This window comes from Sturnus vulgaris, chromosome 17, assembly GCF_052056855.1.
Source record: "Sturnus vulgaris isolate bStuVul1 chromosome 17, bStuVul1.hap1, whole genome shotgun sequence".
Taxonomy (NCBI): Eukaryota; Metazoa; Chordata; class Aves; order Passeriformes; family Sturnidae; genus Sturnus; species Sturnus vulgaris.
Window position 1 is genome coordinate 13,903,058 of NC_142259.1, and position 20,609 is coordinate 13,923,666.

Here is a 20,609-nt window from a genome sequence, read left to right on the forward strand (position 1 = left end):
GGCGGCGCCGCGAGGCCTTGTGGGAAGGGCCCGGCCATTGGTCGCCGCCCATGGAGCGCGGCGCGGATTGGCTGCCGGCGGCGCGCCCGGGGCCGGAGCGGTCGCTGATTGGCGGAGCTGCAGCGCGATGTCACCGCCCCGCGCGATGCGGTCACGGAGCCGCCGCCGCGCCCTCGCCCGGCGGTTTGAATGTGAAGCGCAGCCGGAGCGCTCGGAGCCGCCGCTGCCGCTGCCGGGGGGGGAGCCGCCAGGTAAGGCCGGGACGCGCTGCCCCGCGCGACGATGGGGCTGGAGCGGCCCCGTGCACCGGAGGCACCGCGCCCGCCCGCGCGCCAACTCCGCGCTGCGCTCGGCGCTGGGCCCGCGGCGCGGCCACAGGCGCAGCGCACCATGCTGGGCCCTTCCGCCCGCCTCTCGCGGCCCGCGATTGGTCCGAGGCCGCTGGGCCTGCACAGCCCGCGCTTCCCATTGGCTGCGGTCGCTGCCAGTCCGGGCTGTCGGGGGGAAGGGGACCGAGTTAGTCTGAGGGCTCTGGGGCCGCTCGGGATGTCGCCCGGCCCGGGCCCTGCCGCCTCCTCACGGCCCCGCTCGGCCCGGCCCGGCTTGGCCCTGGGGCCTCTCTGCTGGGGCCGCCGCAGGAGGCAGCACGAGCGGAGCAGGCGCGGTTCGGCGCCGGGACGGACGGAGCCGCGCCGAGCCTTGCGGGCCCGGGAGGGCGCGGGGCCGGTCCCGCCGGGGAGTCCCGGGCTGCTCCGGCACGGCCCTGCCCGCGGGGAGCGGGCGGGGTGCGGGGCCGCTGCCGCCGCCCCTGGCGCTGTTGTACGGGGCCCGCGCTTTGGGGAAGCGGGAAATGCCCCTGGGGGTCCTGCAGCACTGCCGGGATGGCTTTTCCCGTCACGTCTGGGTCCTGAGCATTGTTCGGGAGGGTTCGGTCGGAGCTGGGGAGGGGATGCAGTTGTGTGAAGTTCTTCCCGGGTCGAGCCCCAGGGCCACGGCCGCCTTCTGCCTGGCTTTGGGTTTGTTCTCCGTGAGTGCTCTGCAGTAACTTGGCCGAAGTCGATGATGTATTAAGCACGCTTTATGGGTTTTCCGAAGCCTTCTCTGCAGGCACAGGCTACAACACAACATAAAGCATCAGATCACTCCAGCTAAATTACCAACAATGGTTTTTGTACTGGAAAACAAACATGAAGAGCTAGAGGGAGAGAAGGAATAAGCATGTGTAGGTAACAGGTCAAAATATGTTGGTGGATATCAATTGGTGAACAAGATTACAGACAAGTAAACCCCAAAAGGAAAGGGAAACATAGGAGGCGGGACTCTTCAGGTAGATTTTTACTTTTTGCAAAATATGTTAGGATCTGATTTGCTTATTAACATTAATTTAATTCAAGAGGATACTGCTGCTGTCTTTTTAAATTATATAGATGCCATAGCTGAATAAAAACTGTGTCATTAAAGCTCACTGCCTTTGCAAGCATGCTTATACAAAAGTGTGTTTATTGCACTGGTGATCAGCATGAAACAACTGCAAAACAGGACAGGTAAATTTCAGTCAGTTTTACTAAACAGAAACCCCAGAGAGAAAATGGAAACCTTAGCTTCCACATAACCTTTGTAGGGAGTGAATTGTGCTGCTGCTGGTGGGAAGGACGGGATGATGATGTCCAGAGGAGCATCTCCATTAAAGTGCATCTTACTCTCGTAGTATTGCTGTAATTTTAATTATTCCAATGCAAGCTGTGAAGTAAATATATGATAAGGATATGTGTGGGAGATTACTAGAGAGGAGCAATATGGACTTATTGCACAGAGTTATTCTGTAAAAAGTATTGCATTTAAATTAGCTCCCATCTAGTCTGAACTAATTTTATAGGGAGGACAAACTGACTTTGCAGTCTTTTGTCTCTTTTTTACAAAAGCTTTTTTATTTTGAGATTTTTCTTTAATAAGGAGTATCTGATTTTTTTTAAAAAAGCCTTGACTCTTCAACACACTTTGAATTGTTTTATTTACAATTATGTGGGGCAGGACAGGTGTATGTGTTTCCGTCAGGTGCAGTTTCTGGGGCTGGCAGCAGAACCAAATTCCTGTTGTCCTGAAAGGGCAAGAGATCATCTTTTGGCTGTACCTGGTTCATGTCTGCTGGATGTGTAAGCCTTTTCTGGAGTTTGGGGCCCATAAACCAGACCCTAGCAGTTACCTGTAGCTTGAGAAGTGCAATGTTTGCCTGTGCACCCTGTGGGGACTGGGCTTGTGAGGTATTGTCAAAAAGAGCTGATGTTGCTTCTGTGGGATCTGGATTTACACGGGTAGCTTTAGGATAGATTTTCTGATCTCTGGTTGTAACAAAACTGCTTGTGTGTTTTAGGTTCTGCCAAAATGGAGCTCAGTGATGCCAATTTACAAACTCTAACTGAATATCTAAAGAAAACACTAGATCCAGATCCTGCTATAAGACGTCCTGGTAAGTAATTCTCATGATTGAGAACAAAAAAGTTCTGTTTCTTTTGGCTCTTCTGTCTCTGTGTAGCAAACTTCAGTGGATATTTATGCTATAACCTCTTTACAGAAATTCTCAGTACCCTTTTAAAATGAACCCCCCCCCAAAAAAAACGAATGAAGGATGGATATAAATAAAAATCATTTTATCTGCTTTTTGTTATTCTGTCTTTTGGTACTGTATTCTTGCTTTTTTTTTAATGCTATTTAAAACAGTGCTGCTGTTCACAGCAAGCCAGGATTTACTTCTCTGGGGTTGTGTCTTTTCCAAGGGTGAGGAGGCAGTATTTCCCCATCCTGCTGGGGATCTCAGAGCTGTTGTTGATGGCAGGAGCATTGAGGAGCTGGGGAGCAAAGAAGCTGTGATACTTTTGTCAGACACGTTCCTGTGAAGCTCTGGGAAGTGTTTGTGTTGGGTATTTCAAACAGACACTGGAGAAGTTGTAGGATTGCCATTAGAGAAAGCAGTTCAGCCATTGCTAACCGTGGAATATTCTCTTGCAGCGGAGAAGTTCCTTGAATCTGTGGAAGGAAGCCAGAACTATCCTCTGTTACTCTTAACACTGCTGGAGAAATCACAGGAAAATGTCATCAAAGTCTGTGCATCTGTAACGTTCAAGAATTATATTAAAAGGAACTGGAGAATTGTAGGTATCCTAGTGAGGAACTGTGCAAAGAACTAATCATCCCTTTAAGGTACAATAAGCAGATCCACATCCCACCCAACTCCGAGTCATCTGTGAACCTACTGAGGGAGCCCTTGATCCTCTCATCCAGATCATCAGTGAAGATATTAATCAGTACTGGCCCCAGTTCTGAGTTCTGGGGAACCCCATTAGTGATGGATGGTATAGATAAGCATACCCTGAACTTTTGAAATGGCCAACTTTTGATTTAAATGTGTGGAAAGATGGTAAAAGGGATATGAGGGGGGTAGTGGTACCATCAGGTTTAAGGTATCTCAAGACCAAGTCTCTCTGGAGGTCCTTTTCTCTTTTAATTGCTGGATGATTTCTAGGTCTGACTGTCACTGCTGTCACTGATTGGGACAATCCACTTCATTATTTTTATTTCTTTAGTAGCAGCTTTGCAATTTGGCACTGCTGAAAGACTGGTCTTGGAACTGGTTGGTGTTTTGAACTGGTTAGATAACTCTTAAAGTCAATTATTAGGGTTTTGATTGTGTAACCTGAACTTTCGTGTACAGTCTCTAGAAAGGATGGCTTGAGACAGCTCACTCAAAATCACTTTGTGGGGTTGGCAGAGGTGCTGTTTGGTGTGGTGAAAGAGGAGACTTCGTGAGATGTGGGGATTTTATTGCCATGTGCACCCACCCTCACTGCTGCTCACTTGCTAACCTGAGGAGGAGAAAAAGAACTTCTTCAAAGTTTTACAGAAGGACATTATTTCTTTTGGCTTTTTTCAGATACTGCTGTTCCAGATTCATTGAAGGCAGTGTCTCAGACAGGTCTGCTACTTAGGTTCTTCAGCATTGTAATAGTTACATAAATCAGTATAAACTGTTGGTTTCTGAAATACTGATCATCTCTCATTCCCTTGAGAATGCTGAGATGCCCATAACTTAATTATTGTTTTCATTTTAGGTTGAGGATGAACCAAACAAAATCTGTGAATCGGACAGAATAGCCATTAAAGCCAACATAGTGCCCTTGATGCTTAGCAGCCCAGAACAAATTCAAAAGCAGGTAATACATCATTCCTGGTTGTATCCCTGAAACTGTGGGAATATTCTAAGCATGTCTAGAGGGTATGGTTATTGGCAGAGCTCAGTTCCCTTACCAGTGAGCTCATTCTGATCCAAACAACTTCAAGGATATTGTTATAGGTATTTCTACCTACTTTCACATTTTTTCAAGATGATTACTGTAAGTTCTAACATTAGGCAGTTAAATAACAATTCTAGAAAGTGAGACTCTGAATTTAAGGTGAGATTTTTGCATTTGTGTGGAAAGCAGTAAATATTTAACTCGGTGATTTTTGAATTGGACAAGAGTGAGCAGGATTTTCTGGGATGTGTGCAGCCTCTGTGTGCTGCTCTGTGACGTACAGTTCTGTTTCCTGTGCAGCTGAGTGATGCCATCAGTATCATTGGGCGGGAGGACTTCCCCCAGAAGTGGCCAGACTTGCTGACAGAGATGGTGAATCGCTTCCAGAGCGGAGATTTCCACGTCATCAACGGCGTTCTGCGCACCGCCCACTCGTTATTTAAAAGGTACTGGAAATGGGGGACGTGGTGTGGACTGGAAACCTTCTGTTCAGCTGCCATGCTTTACTCTTAGACTTCATTTTGGACATTTACAAATACACCTTTTAAGTAGTTATCACATTGTACACCTTGCATGGTTTGAACCATGTTGATTAGTTCTAGTTTACTTGACAATATTTGTTTCAAGGTTCAGTACAAGACAAAATTCTGTGTGAATTAATTTGGTAATGTGAAGGCTGTTCTGTTTTTCATGTGTTTCTTTCTTACTTGTCAGGTACCGCCATGAATTTAAATCAAATGAATTATGGACAGAGATCAAACTTGTTCTTGATGCCTTTGCTTTACCCTTGACAAATCTCTTCAAGGTATTTCTTGTTGAGTCATTTCTAAAACAAGTTTAATGTTCTGAGTTGCTTGCTGTGGATACCTGTAAAATTAAAACTCAAGGATTGTTTGAAACTTAAAGGGGGTTCAAATTCAAGTCAGGAACTGGGACCTAACAAGATTGATAAGAGGATGAAATATAACTGTATTTTCTGTTTAAAAAAAAAAAACATTCTGTGACACTTTTCAATATTTTTGTTGGTGTGGGTTTTGTACTTGACAATCTTGCATTTTTTCTAGGCAACTATTGAACTTTGCAGCACACATGCAAATGATGCCAGTGCCCTGAAGGTTCTCTTCTCTTCTCTCATTCTAATTGCGAAGCTGTTCTACAGTTTAAATTTTCAGGTGAATCTTCTTGTTCTTGGAATAGTTCTGCTTTATTCTGAGGAAGCTGTTACTTTAGAATTCGAGGCAGCATTCAGGGCCATGCTCTATGGCAAAAAGAGAAATCACCAGTGCATCTGCTGGAGTAAGAGCACAGTAAGGAAGGGTTATTTAAGACATTAGCTTGGCCCTACATAAACACAAGTTCAAGAGAGTCTGAGCTGGCATTGCTGCAAGGAGGTGTTGTGTGGGCTCTGAGGAGGAGCTGGGAAAGGCAGGAGTCCAGTGCCTGAGTTTCTGTTCACTGTGCCCCTCTATAAATGTGTCTGTACTGACAGGAGCTGCCTCACCGAGGGCAGTAATTCTGGGAGCAGTGTGGGTTGTCTGGGTTTGGAGTCACATCTGCCTTTTGGACATTGCTAAGTGTGCTGTATGGGGAATGGTACAAAGCTCCCTTGCTGAGGTGATGTTTATTTAGTGTCTCAGCATGAATGTAAGTCTGTGAAGTGTGATCGTGCCTGGATTCCTTGGGCTGTTCTTTCATAGGGAGCAAAAGAACAAGCTGGAGTTAAAAAAGACTTGTGCTCTCTTTTTCTGAGAGTGAGAGGTCATAAGGCTCATTCATTATAAAAATGTGATCTGTTTAGAGTCTAAGCAGCTGTTTTATTTGGAACTGTTTTACTCCAGGGCTCTGCCAGAACAGCTTTTTTTTGGGAGGAGGAAGGGTTTCAATTTGAAGGCTGTTTTGCAAAGGTTGTTGTCCCTCAGTAGATTATAAGGTGAATGCACTGCTTCCAGTGTAGGCATGTTATCTAAGCAGTGCAATCAGAAATGAAAATGTAGATTTATGCTTTTTCTTTACAGGACCTTCCTGAATTTTTTGAAGATAACATGGAAACATGGATGACAAACTTTCATAGCCTTTTAACTTTAGATAATAAACTCTTGCAGACAGATGTAAGTACTGCAGAAACCACCTGGTTTGCATCTGTAGGGGAGAGAGTGGACTGACAACTTAGATCTAATTCTGAACAATGCAGTCGTTTTTGTGGGGCAAACAAAGGAGTCGAATGCCTAAGAAAATGGAGTTTAAGGGAAGTTGATCTGCTGTCCTAAGGAATTTGGGGTTCAGTTCTTCCAGTTGTGTGACAGTTACAGGTATACCCAGCTGTGCACAGAAATCAAATTACCAATACTCATCACTGAGTTGATTCTTTTAAGAACAGCTGCTGAAGTAACCTGACCATTAGAATCACAGGGCTCAGGTTTTCTGTACCTTTCAGCTGGTTCATGCACTATGTTCTAGAAAACAGGGTATCTTAAAGAGCTTGAAACAATTGAACATAGAGGGCAGGACATTTCTTAAGTACTTCAGCATTTACTGTCTTGGTCTAGTTAAAGAATCAATAATTTCACTTTGCTGATACCAGCTCAGCAAAGCTCCAGTTATTTTTGTGCATGTTTTGTGCATTTTAAGTGCTCATGTCTTCCAAAACCAGCACAATAGTTTGCCACTTGATGGAGCCAAAAGAACTCTATAAATTTCATGACAACACATGGGGAGGCATATTAAGTGTATGTTGTGCTCTATTTACCCTGCTGCTAAAAGAAGCTTTGCTGCTCTTTTGCTTGTGTCTGTGGGCTGCTCCCAGCACAAGCACTTGTGCAGCTGAACTGGGACAGGCAATAAAGTTGAAAGGTGGGGGTGGAGGGAAGAGGGGCAGACAGAGCTGGAGTGGGGTTTGGTTGAGTTGTTCTTTCTAATTCCAGCTCAATTTCCCAGTTCATATTGCGGTTCCACAAACATTGTGCTGATCTGGGGAAGGGGAGAGAATTTCTCCAGCTACTCCAATTAAAGATTCATGATGTAGTGGCTTCTAAGCATATTTTTCAATGCCTCGTGTGGTCTTTTCCGTGTTACATTTGTTAATTAATTTTTTGTGAACTGTTGTGTCTGTTTTCAAGTGCACAGTGCCTTGGTTTGAAATGTAGGCATGATTTCTAACTTTAAGAGTAGTTTGGGTACAGGTCAGCAAAATACAGTAGTTTTAGGGACATGAGGGATTTCTTTCACCTGTTTAGAACGTGGTAAAACAGTGATGTAAATATTTAACTTAAACACGTTGGTACTTCTGATGTTTAAGTAGTATTGAAGTTTGGATGTTTAAGTTCTTAGTTTTGTTTTATGTGAGGATGAAGAGGAAGCTGGATTGCTGGAGCTCTTGAAGTCACAAATTTGCGATAATGCTGCTTTATATGCTCAAAAATATGATGAAGAATTCCAGCCCTACCTGCCACGTTTTGTAACAGCAATCTGGAATCTGTTAGTCACGACAGGCCAGGAAGTGAAGTATGACTTGGTGAGTTGCTCAAATCTTGTCAAGTTCAATAATAAATGATAAATTACAAGTGGATCAGTCATTCTAAAGCTTTGTGTTCTGTTTGTGATGCTGCAGCTGGTCAGTAATGCAATCCAGTTTCTGGCCTCAGTTTGTGAGAGACCACATTACAAGCATCTGTTTGAAGACCAGAATACATTGACAAGCATCTGTGAAAAAGTTATTGTTCCCAATATGGAGTTTAGAGGTAACTTTTTGATAGTTAAATTTTGAAAAACACAGCAAAAATTTAACTAATTATCACGACATGTTGCTTTGCAGGACTAAGAATTGAGGATTCCCTGTTGTGTATCTTAGTGCTAGATTCAAACCCAAGTTTCTGCAGCAGATTACTGTCCTGTGGGCTTTGTAGAATTGTATGAATATGCCTAACTTTACATGTTGAAATCCCAGTGGAGGAAGTCTAGGTCATGTGCCACCAATAAATTTCTACAATTAAAGTGAGTATCTGAATAATTCAAGGAGCCTAGATAGGCAGGAATATCAGGCCTACCAAATTGTAATGTTTAGTTCTCCAGGTTTTGATGGCTCGTATTGATCCTATATTTAAAATACAGTGAAAATATATTGCAGTGATAAGAAGCTTCTCTCTCTTAAGGCTATGACTCTGAAAGCCTCTTCAAATACATCTGTTGAATATCTGTTAGAGGTTTTTCTTTAAATCCATACATCAGCCCATGGATATGAAAGACTCATTTGTGGGACAGAAGCTAAACAGACTAGTCTGGCTGGATATTTCCTGTTAATTAATATTAATGTTATAGAACGGTCCTTGGAAAAAATAGCAAGTTGATAATGATAAATGCTTTTACCATAAAAACCAGAGACTTCAGTACTTCAACTTCCTTGTATTTTATATTTTCAGCGGCTGATGAAGAAGCATTTGAAGATAATTCTGAAGAGTATATAAGAAGGGATTTGGAAGGATCTGGTAATCCACAGATTTATACTAAGAATACTTGGTCTTTAAATATAGCTCTAAAGAGCTGAAGCAATTAACTGAAGCTTTTATAAGTTCATTTTGAAATTGAGAAGGTTTCCACACACCACCCCCATCTGGATTTTATCCAGTCTGTGATCAAGCCTGCTGTCACGATGTGCTCGTCACAGTGTCTTTGTGCTTTGAACAGTGTTTTTATAGGGTTTTCTCCTTAATTGGATTGGTATGTCTTCTGCACTGCCCACATTCTCATTTCAGCAAATACAGCCTGTAAGTCAATGCTGAGTAGTAGCCAGTTGTGTATTAGGTCCTGTGTGTGGAGTTTTAAATAACAGGGAGAGACTCTTGATGTTTAAACTGAAATTGTGCCTGGGGTTGCACACACAAGCTGTGCTCAGGCCAGCTGGCCAGCAGCCAGGCTGGGACGTGGCATGTGTTCAGAGCAGTGCCTGCCCTGGGGCACGGCTGTGCCAGCCCAGCTGCTGCAGTGCTGGGGGAGGCTGAGCTCTGCAGCCAGGCCAGAGCCCGAGTGAGCCAAACCTGGCTCTGTGACAGCTCTGGGCCACCAGCACTTCACTGACAGACACTTCTGAAGTGATGGGATTTCATGATAGATTGAAGAAATTACTGTGTACTTGCAGCAGTTTTCCACAAAAAAAATGGAGGAAGCATTTTTGGACTTTTTTCAAGAAAACATCATTGTTATCCAGGATTTGCTACACTTTAGGTATTTGTGAAGTTTTTTGCAAAATGTCCTGTCAGGTGTGGTGGGCCAGCAGCTGGCTTGTGCTCCAGCCTGCTGCAGTCTGATGGGGGAGAGAATGGGAGGGGTGAAAGTGAGGAGACTCATGGATAACGACAGTGCAAGTGAAAGAAAGAATAAAGAAAGGGGAGAGAAGTTACTGACTCACCACTGGCCACAGGCAGAGTTTGGCCCAGCCTGTCCCTGAGCAATGGCTACTTCTTTTCCCAGACCCCCTCTCCTCAGTTTTTATTGCTGAGCACGTCATACAGCATGGAATGCCCTGCTGGGCAGTTTAAATTAGCTGCCCCAATTAGTTGTCCCCTCCCAGCTCCTTGCCTGCCCCAAACTGCTGGGAAGGCAGGGCGGGAGGAGGAGGAAGCCCTGACACTGACAGTGCTCTTCAGCAGCAGCCAGGCCATGGGTGTTAGCAGCAGCTTTAGTCATTGGTACCAAACACGGCTCCAGATGGGCCACGAGGGAGACAATGAACTCCCAGCCTGAGCCAGTACTTTGGGTGCACAGTGGCAAGGCAGTGGCAAACCCCTTGCATGCCTGCTGCCACTGCTCAGGGGCAGCTGTCCCTTCTCCTTGGGGTACAGGGAGTTCACTGTGACAGTAAAGCAAAGGCTTACAGGTGTTCTTACACAGCACTGTGCAGGGTTGCAATAATTAACACGGGCTGTGGCTGTAACGTGAGAAGCTGTTACTGTTTGATTATTCTGTTTATTAATGTGAAAAGCTGCTTTGTCATATCCTAAGAATCTTTGGTTTGGTTCTCATGCAGATATTGACACCAGGCGCAGAGCAGCTTGTGACCTGGTCAGAGGCTTGTGCAAATTTTTTGAAGGACCTGTGACAGGGATCTTTTCTGGATATGTTAATTCTATGCTGCAAGAATATGCAAAGAATCCATCTGTTAACTGGAAGCACAAAGATGCAGCTATTTACCTTGTAACGTCTTTGGCATCCAAAGCTCAAACACAGAAGGTACTTGTACATTCTATCCGTGGTAATCTGCCTGCATTCAGGTGTTAAAGTGCAGCTGCTCAGAGAGGGAGGGTCTGTGTGTGCAGTAGTTGATGCTGATGAGATGAAAAGGTGCCCTTTATTTAATCCTGACACAGTTGGTGTCTGACCTTCAGGTAGATGGGGCACGATGTGGATCCAGCCAGACAAAGCAACAAAACTGCCTCAGCTCTGGAACCTCTGAGCTCTGAGTGCTCCTGAGGCAATCTGGAAACCATGGAAGGGAAATGGAGCTTTACAGAAGATGATCAGATGTGTTAAAGCAGATTAAAAGGAATTTAAATGACTCCTAGAGTTTTTGTCATGATATTTCCCAATGTTTCCTGCTAGTTGAATGTTTGATTTGTGAATGACGTGTGAATGCTAATGATGGCTGGAAATAGATGTCATTACTTGCTGTGAGGAAGTAACTGATAGGCTGGAGACTGAGAAAAAGCACAGCTGGGCTAACCTGCATTTGGAAACAGGAGCACTGTATCAAATGTCCTATGGGACAAGTTTAGATCTACTACTAGATATTTTAAATTCTCTTACAGTTCAAATCTCAGCGTCTTTACAAGACAGATTTGAGGCAAACATAGTAAAAAGTGTACAACATTTAATGCAATTTTGCTGAAGGTTCTCAGTCTTTTCCTGAAGCCAGGTGTATATTGCTGCCCAGCAGTTGTTAGTGATGTGTAACAGGAACCAGACTGGTAGCATTTGGGAAACTGCAAAGTTTGTGTCGTTTTCTATGCTATTTAATGGCAAATATGGACTAATTTAGAACACTTCATTGAAAAATCTTCATCCAAAAATCCTAGTTTGAAAAGAGGTTGCACTTTTGTAAGAGAAAACTAATAGTAATTTCTTAAAATGAGTAAGAAAACTAGCAGTTTATATCTCAGCATGTAAAAATAAGAGTTGTTTTTTGCTCCTTCCAGCATGGAATAACACAGGCCAATGAACTCGTTAATCTGACAGAATTCTTTGTGAATCACATTCAACCTGACTTAAAGTCTGCCACTGGTAAGTTAATGTTCATTTTGATGTGGTGTTTTTGTGATGTATCATAACCCTGACCATTGTTTGTGAAGCCTCAAGCTCTCCTTTATCAGCAGAATCTCAGACAGGCTGTTGACACCTGGCACAGAGTAATCCATTTTTGTTTGGCCAGCAGTGAAGGAGCTGTTTGAGCAAGGTGGATTTGCCACCTTCCCTCCTGCTCTCTGCAAGGTCAGGGCATGCATACACACATTGCTTTCAGCTACATGCTTAAACTTGTTGAATCAAAGTAATTTGATTGCTGTATTTGAGACCTTATGGTAAACTTCTATGCTCTTCAAAACCCTGAGAAATTAAAAATTCTGAAGCCAGGTCATGAGCTGTACAGCCCCTATTGATGAGGTTGTGGATGTCTAGATTTAAACCACATAGTTTATTTATTCAGCAATTATCTTACAACATCTGAAGCATCATGAGTGGTCTTGAAATGTGTAATTGAAGGCTGCTAAAATGGAAACCAGAAGATGAAATTTCATCTGAGCTGGGCTGTACTTTTAATGATACTGGGATGTGATTTGTACCTAAAACTGATATTCTGACAGTGCCCATACCAAAGTGCAGGAACTAAGAAATGTAGAAAAACATTGTCTGTATTATTTCCTACAGGGGAAAATTATTACTTAGTGTCACGTGTCACCTGTATATATAGTACATGTTCAGTAATCACATTTGTATGACAAGTATCAATGAGGTTTGCATATTTTTCTATTTCAGTGAATGAATTCCCTGTGCTGAAAGCAGATGGTATCAAATATATCATGATTTTTAGAAACCAAGTAAGTTTTTCTTTTACTCTTATGGAGAAACATATTGTAGGTTGTTACTTTATACTTGCCAAGTCTAATTTATTGCACTTGGCCATATGCTAACTCAACAGGTGTTTGATAGTCATATACAACACTTCATGCTGAATTTTTAGTTTAGAAAGTAAATGATATTGTTATAAATACCCAGTTATGATGGAGTCTATATGCTGTCCATATGCTGTGAGAACACTGAATATCTTAGCTGCTTAATTCTGTGACACACTCAGATGTTTCCAAGTCAGTGTTAGTCCAAATAGCCTTGATTGCTTCTGTCTTTGCAATAGTTGTTAGAGTCCAGCAGTTTTGTCCTTCACCTTTTCTGATTCATGAGATGAACCATCTGTATTTTTTAATGTACTTATAATTTGTTGCTATACTTCTGTAGGTACCAAAAGAACAACTGCTGGTGTCTATTCCTCTCCTAATCAATCATCTCCAAGCAGAAAGTATTGTGGTCCATACCTATGCAGCCCATGCTCTTGAAAGACTGTTTACCATGAGAGGGACAAATAATGCTACCCTGTAAGTTTTCAAGCAGAAATAAATTCATTGCTACATGGCTTTTGTGTATTAAGGATGAGAAATACCTGTAGGGGATCCTTTGTGCCATATACTACAGTATTGTATAAGGCTTGAAGTTTGTGACTGTCTTTCATCATTAAAGAGCTGTGTTTCACTTACCAGCATTACAGCTGCAGAAATGGCTCCGTTTGTAGAAGTGCTGCTAACAAACCTTTTCAAAGCTCTGACACTTCCTGGCTCATCTGAAAATGAATACATCATGAAAGGTAAAGGCCTAATAAGTCCCATAATCTAACAATAATTTGGTTAACTTGAGGTAAAGGCTTATAGTTAAAGATTCCTGACATCTTTATTTTCAAAACCTGTTTTATGCAAATGTGTTGAAGGGCCTGCAGTTACTTAACCAGCTGTATCAAGGCTGTATTTAGTCTTTGACTGAACTTTTGGTACCAAAGAAAACACGAAACATAATGGTACCATGGGAAATGATTTCCCAAATGGTAGTCTTGGAGTCAGGAGAGCTACCTGGACAGTGTCAGGGGAAGATCTCAGCAGTCTGGTCATGGCTGAGAGGATGAGATCTGACACTTGCCCAGGACAAGTGATGGCCTTTGTAAAGTTACTTAATCTGCTGTGTTCATCTGTAAAATGGGAATAGGGAGGCTTTGTTTTATGCTTTGTCATGATTATTTGAATTGAATGTTCTTGCAGCATGTGCCCTTTTTGTTCTGTACCTTATTTCTTGGGATCCTATTTTAACTGTAAAAGGGAAAGGATTTAGGCATATGTTGAGTGGCAGAAGTGTATTTTGTCTTCAGAAGCTAAGATTTTCCATTTATTTGCAGCCATCATGAGAAGTTTTTCTCTGCTACAGGAGTCCATAATTCCATACATCCCTTCTGTCATCACACAGCTCACACAGAAACTGCTGGCTGTCAGTAAGGTAAAGAAACAGAGCAAAAGGGTCACCTGTCACCTTTTAGAGCAGTCCTGCTGAGGACTTATGTGTGCCTTGGTGGTGGTGTTCTGTTAGAATACTCCAAATAGTTCAATATTTTCTGATGCAACTAATTTGAAACAGCATTCCAGTGAGGTACTGCCTTCTTTTTAGAACCTATTCTCAGATCATTCTCCCTGCTCTCATCTGGAATTTAGAAGCAGCATATGAACTGTTTCTGTAATGCTAGCTTGTTGTAATATAAATGCTTGATTGTGCAGAGGCCATCAATACAATAATCTGGTTTTATCACAGCTCCTGTATTCTTTGCCAATGAAACTTCTGAAGCTAATAATAATTGGCATTGAAATGTGGGATTGAATTAAATAAATTACCCTTCTGCTTTTGGTGGGTAAAATTCTCTTAGTTTTTTATTTAGACTTGCCAAATTCTTAACCATTGACAATAGGGAATGCCTTAGAATACCTTCATTGGCTGTCCAGAAAACTCCTTCTCTGTACAGTTTAGACTCAGCTGCAGTTTATAAGGAGCATTCAATAGAGAATTGATGGGACACTTAGAAGATTGAAAAATAATCTTTTTCTGGTTTTTGTTCTGTGATATTTTAACTGTTTGCTAGTTTACATAGAGCTTCTGAGAAACACTTGCCACAAAAAGACCCTCTCCTTTATGCATTAGAGTCTTTATGTTTGCTTTTATCTATGGGGTTAATTTTATGAGCATATTAATACATAAGTTGTTACAAGTATCCCTAGTCCAAAATGCTACTTCAGTTGAAACAAAAAATATATTTAGCAAAATAAGTAACTTGTGTGCAAGTTTGGGTTGATTTACCTGTTTATAATTTGTTTCCAGAATCCCAGCAAACCCCACTTTAACCATTACATGTTTGAGTCCATCTGCTTGTCGATCAGGATAACGTGCAAGGCAAACCCAGAGGCCGTGGGGAGCTTTGAGGAGGCTTTGTTCCTGGTGTTCACAGAGATCCTGCAGAATGATGTGCAAGGTAAGGACAGTCCCTGAGTGCCTGGGCTCTCTCACTGGGGCTGGCTGCTAGGATTTATGGCAGCTTTTTTGTAGCACAGGAAATTCAAGGGGAGAAACAACATTTTCACAGTCTGAAAGTGTTTAGGTTGTTCCATAGGGTGTGTGAACAGCATTCACTTGTTTTAAATTGCATTTTTAAAATATCTAGCAATCACTACTCCAAAACCTCTTAATATTATTCTTAATTCTATTGCCTTGTTGGTAGTAGTTTGTCTTTTTATGTTCTGAAACATTAACGGGTAGAGGAAATAGAAAGTGTATGCTTGCTAATTTTTGGAATAATTACATTTGGGGAGATATGTTTCTTCGGAGTTTTATTTATTGAAATCTTTGTGATAATATTAAATTGTGGGTTCAATCCATAGATGTGTGGTTTCTGGGAACTGACAGGGACCACGTTGTCTGACTTTTTAAATGTCCTTGTTTCTCTTCCAGAGTTCATTCCCTATGTGTTTCAAGTGATGTCCCTACTTCTAGAAATGCATAAAAATGAAATCCCATCATCCTATATGGCTCTGTTTCCCCATCTGCTGCAGCCAGTTCTCTGGGAAAGGACAGGAAACATTCCCCCTCTGGTCAGGCTGCTGCAGGCTTACCTGGAGAGGGGTGCCAGCACCATCGCCAGCGCTGCCGCCGACAAGATCGTGAGTGCTGGGCAGAGACACGGCCCCCACACTGCTGCTCTGGGCTGCAGCCTCTGGGCAAACAGCTGCATTTGTGCACTGCTTGGTGCTTGCATGCAAAGACAAACCAATACTCAGAGTGTAGCTTTTTGGGTGCTTTTCCGTTACGTGTATAAGGTGAATTCTAGGCTGTTCGTGCTTTTGTCAACTGGGATGAAAAATTGCTGCTCTTAGTTCTTGTAAGCAGATTAAGTTTCCACAGTTTTCCTTTCTTGTTAAACGTGTGGATAATTAGAGCTCTCAGGTTCTGTTCAGAACAGTCTTTAGAAGAGTGACTGCGAAGAAACCAAAATGTGTCTTCCTTGACCTGAGCTGCAAAAACTGAACCTGGCTTAGCTTAGGAAGGCTTTTGCCTTGGCTTAGATGCTAATGGTCAATTTTCTGGTAGGTCACATATGAAGAATTGTTGTCTAGGGTTTTATGTCTGCTTTTCTTGCAGCCTGGATTGTTAGGTGTGTTCCAGAAGTTGATTGCCTCTAAAGCTAATGATCATCAAGGGTTCTATCTTCTAAACAGCATCATCGAGCATATGCCTCCGTGAGTATGAGCTGAAATTACATTTAAAGCTAACTTCTGTAGACTTTAATTATGAAGTGTATAAACATATCAAATGTTAACTTTTACTGAAAACATCACATTTTTCAGTCAAACAGATTTGAACAATTATTTACATGTTTTGTGAAGTGGCATCAGTAAAATCATAGTGTGAATTCAATAACTGTCCTTTTCAATTTCCAGTGAATCAGTTGACCAGTACAGGAAACAGATCTTCATTCTGCTATTCCAAAGACTTCAAAATTCCAAAACAACAAAATTTATCAAAAGTAAGTTCCTTCCTCCGTGGAAAGCTCTGGTGACAGGGGTGCAGCTGCACAGAACAAATGTCCTGTCGTGCTGGGTAGTGCTGACTCCAAGGGCTTGCTCCAAATTATTTGTCATCAGGAGGGGTGTATGGGGCAGTCAGCATAGCAGGTGACACTTGATGAAAATTCAAGGAATGGAATTAAAATAATGGACAAGACTGGTGTATTTCTCTTCCTTTCCTAGTGTGTGATGCTGTTATCTGAAAATGTCTCCATTTAATCTCCAGCCAATAGCAGCAAACTTTCCTCTCATGCAGCACAGCAATACTGACCACATGTCCTGTAGTTACCTGTAGTTGTGTGTTAGTCCTGTGAAATACTCCATGCTTTTGTGTCATTTTGGCCTTGGTATGACTAAAATTATTGGTAAGGTTTTATGTTAAACTGACAAAGCTGTGACACATTATTGAAATACATATTCTGGTTATTCATGCTGTCACAAGAAGATTGTCATACTTAATAAATTATTTTAATGATACTATCACTACACAAATTATGCAATGCCCGTTATTTAACCCTATAATTTTCTGGTTAATGTCACCTGATTAGAAAAGAATGATAGAGTTGCTTATAATGATCTTCCACAAACAAAGTTGAAGTGGTGCCTTTAATATACTGCAGCTGTGCAAAGGGGCTCATAGCTCACCTCAGAGCCTGCATTTTGGGAAGTTTTCTGATAAAAGTAGAGGGTTTTTTTAAAGAGTTTCTTTGGGTCTTGATCTGAAAAAAATTGCAAATGGCTTTTCTAATGCATTTAATAACTGCTGTAAAAAGGAGTGACTTTTCATGCCACCTTGTTTTTGTGTCGTGGTATGTGAAAAGATCAGTTTTTAGGCGAAGTTCATGGCAGCAAGTTCATGTACTTCACTTAAACTGAACATGTATAAAGATTGCCATTTCTATCCCCTTGAAAAACTTGCTGGAATGTATTTTGCTGCTGACTCTAAGCTATCCTTTTGTTTTCACACTGAGTTTGACTTTTTTCTTGTTACAGGTTTCCTCGTCTTCATTAACTTGTATTGTGTAAGATATGGGGCATTAGCTCTGCAAGAAATATTTGACAGCATACAGCCAAAGTTAGTATGTTTTGTTTGTTTGGGTTATATTTCATACTGCTGTGTTATCTTTTGAAGTAAGAAAGAGTTGTTTAGCTAGACTGTCAGGCTACATTCATCACTAATTTGATTGGCCAAATGTTTCTCTTCATGTGGTTTGTTTATTTGTCTAGAAAGTCTTCTTTTTCTGAATTTCTCACCACAGTTCCTCACTCGTTGTTCAAGTTACTAACTAAGAAGATTATAAAAAGGAAAGACTGATGGTTTTAGTCATTATCCTTTGTGAAAAGTTTGTACTTGTAAATGCCTACTGCAACAGGGCAGCATCTTAACAAATTATCTGGTTGTCTCTTCCTGTTGTTTCTGGTTCTCTTTTGTTACCATAAGGCTGATAAGGCTCTCTAATATTTTTTCTCTCAATGCCTCCATAGGATGTTTGGAATGGTGTTGGAGAAAATTATAATTCCTGAAATCCAGAAAGTGTCTGGACAAGTTGAAAAGAAAATCTGTGCTGTTGGCATTACAAAAATATTAACAGAATGTCCTCCCATGATGGACACTGAGTACACCAAGCTGTGGTAGGTACCACACTTCTTCAGGCTGTGCTAGTGAGGCTGTTTGAGTTATTGAAAATGTGAGCTCAGACCAAAATACACCCTTGAAGGAAACTCCTTTGTGATCTCCTCAGGCCCACAGGGCTGTTTTAGGCCTCTCATACTTCTCAGCAAATGAAACTGTGTTTTCAAAGAGGATGACAGAACTGGTTTGAGATGTTTTTGATGGACATAGCATGGATTTGGCTAGCTGGAACTGCATTTGGGGAAATACACTGCTTCCCTCCAGCTTGTGTTCTCTGAAAAGCTGGACCCGGTTTTGACTACAACCCTTCTACTCAGGAGACCTGAGCATATTCACAATCTGACAGAAAAACTATCATATCTTAGCTTGAGAGTGGACTTGTGGGGAAAGCTACCAGGGAAATTTGATTGTCAACCAGTCCAGTAGTCTGGCATGCCAGGTAGTTTAAATTTGATGACAATCACTGGATCCCAGACTAGATCCCTGAACTAGAACTTTTTTTTAATGTACTTAAAGTTGTGATCTGGAAAAATCATTGCTCTTTTTAGGTGTGTTTCATGACAATCTGACCTGATAAATACATACATTGCTCAAGCTGTTGATAGGCACATTATGCCTGTAAAATATTCAGACCCAGAGTTCTTCTGGTCCAGTGTACCTTGGGCATTTACAATTTCAGCCAAGCAAGTACCTGCAAAGGCTGAATTATGAGGGGTTCCAATGTGTGTAAAATACAGCCTGTCCTGACATATTTGAAGCACTCCTCTTGATTCTGCCTCCCCTCTTTGCTGCCAGGATTCCTTTGCTGCAGGCCCTCATTGGGCTCTTTGAGTTGCCCGAGGATGACACGATCCCTGATGAGGAGCACTTCATTGACATAGAAGATACTCCAGGCTATCAGACTGCATTCTCCCAGCTCGCCTTTGCTGGGAAGAAGGAGCACGATCCTGTCGGGCAAATGGTGAACAACCCTAGGATCCACCTGGCACAGTCTCTCCACAAACTGTCCACAGCGTGCCCAGGCAGGGTAGGTGACCTGTACACTTGCATGCTGATTCTGCACAGGAGAAATGCCTTTGTGAGAATGGGTCTCTTTGCTGATGTTTAATAATCAGCAAAATGAAGTGGGTCATAACTAGAATGCAAGATCGTGCTGTGTTTTTTTCTTTATTGGAATATAGCTTTTGCAAGGTTTTTCCTTAGAAAGGAAGGCCTTATTTTCAGAGCACTTAATTTTGCAATAAGCTTAAATATGCCATTTTTAAAAATAAAATTTACACACTTGATGGTCTAAAACTAATACATGTCTTGAGTTCAATTGGTTGCATGTATTTGGGGAATTCAGGCAGCTCATCTAAAATTAGACAAGGTGAGTGTGCTGTTAACTCTTTCAGCCATAGCATCTTTGTTTTGCCCGAGACTTTGGTGAGTAAAGATTGCCTGAGAGATCAGCCCGTTTGCCGTGGATAGCTCTTGCAGTGTGTGTGATGGCAGGAGGCAGCAGGGGGTTCACGTTTCCCTCCTGACCCCTCTGCCCCACCCTGTGCTTTCAGGTTCTGTCCATGCTGAGCACCAGCCTGAATGCAGAAGCGTTGCAGTATCTCCAGGGATACCTCCAAGCTGCAAGTGTGAGTCTGCTCTGAGCTGCAGAGGCTCCACAAGAAGGGTCAAAAGCTGGTTTGTCATGCAGAAGGTCAACACTGACTGTTTTATAGCAGAACTCAAACAAAATGAAAAAGCTGCTTGAAATTGTATTGCAGATTCCATCTTGTAAAAGATAAGTGTGGCTTTAAGCTGAAACTGAAGAATTTGATGGTTTGTATACTCATAGATAAAGGTGGCTAACTTCCATTCCCAGTTTAATCTCGAAGGGAATAGTCATAGCAGTTTGTTATGGGATTGATTTGAAATCTGCATCTGCAGTGTTTGGATAATATTTGGAAACGTGTGGAGAGCACTGGCTGTAGAAACTCACTTCAGTCACTAAAATTCCTTTTCATTTTAATGTTGTCCTTTGTATTTCTTTTGTCTTTCCTTAAACTTTATCTAAATTGTGAATAAATAAGTACTTGTTTAAAATGCCTGTCACTGTGCACTTACTGTTTGAGAAGAATGTAGTTGTTTTAAAAAAAGATGTTTTACATTTGGGATAGAATATGAAACAGTGGGACTATGAGGGCTTTTCTTTATATAATAGTTTAACTCGGGAGTTTGTGTGTTCTCAGGGGGCCAAGCTCCCAGACCGGGCTTCCAGAGGCGCAGCTCAAGTCCCGGGGTGGCTGTGGCCGCGCTCCCTCCTGCTTCTGCCCCCTCTGGGTGGCCGCCCCGGCGCCGGCTCCGCCCGCTCGTCTCACTTTTTTTTTCCCGGAACGCACAGAGGCGAGGACAAGACCTGTATTTTATAGTGTGGCCGCTTTCCGAGCGGGGAACGGCGGAGCGGGCACGGGGCTGAGGGCGGGGAAACGGGAGGGGCCGGAACTGCCGGGGCGGGGCCGGAAGCGA

The 20,609-nt window shown here is 42.5% G+C and overlaps 1 protein-coding gene across 1 annotated transcript; it reads left to right on the forward strand.

Moving 5' to 3' along the window:
* Positions 1 to 127: 127 nt before the first annotated feature.
* CSE1L (chromosome segregation 1 like) lies at positions 128 to 20,186 on the forward strand. The gene is made up of 25 exons (XM_014876123.2): positions 128 to 251; positions 2,372 to 2,467; positions 3,007 to 3,149; positions 4,107 to 4,208; positions 4,590 to 4,735; positions 5,004 to 5,094; positions 5,354 to 5,461; positions 6,305 to 6,397; positions 7,633 to 7,800; positions 7,897 to 8,026; positions 8,705 to 8,770; positions 10,309 to 10,511; positions 11,474 to 11,558; positions 12,309 to 12,370; positions 12,786 to 12,922; positions 13,085 to 13,188; positions 13,768 to 13,865; positions 14,736 to 14,886; positions 15,363 to 15,571; positions 16,050 to 16,147; positions 16,349 to 16,434; positions 17,468 to 17,549; positions 17,960 to 18,106; positions 18,903 to 19,134; positions 19,661 to 20,186. Exons 1-25 carry the CDS (start codon positions 128 to 130, stop codon positions 19,748 to 19,750), a joined length of 3,051 nt encoding a protein of 1,016 aa, XP_014731609.2. The 3' UTR covers positions 19,751 to 20,186.
* The last annotated feature ends 423 nt before the right edge of the window (positions 20,187 to 20,609 follow it).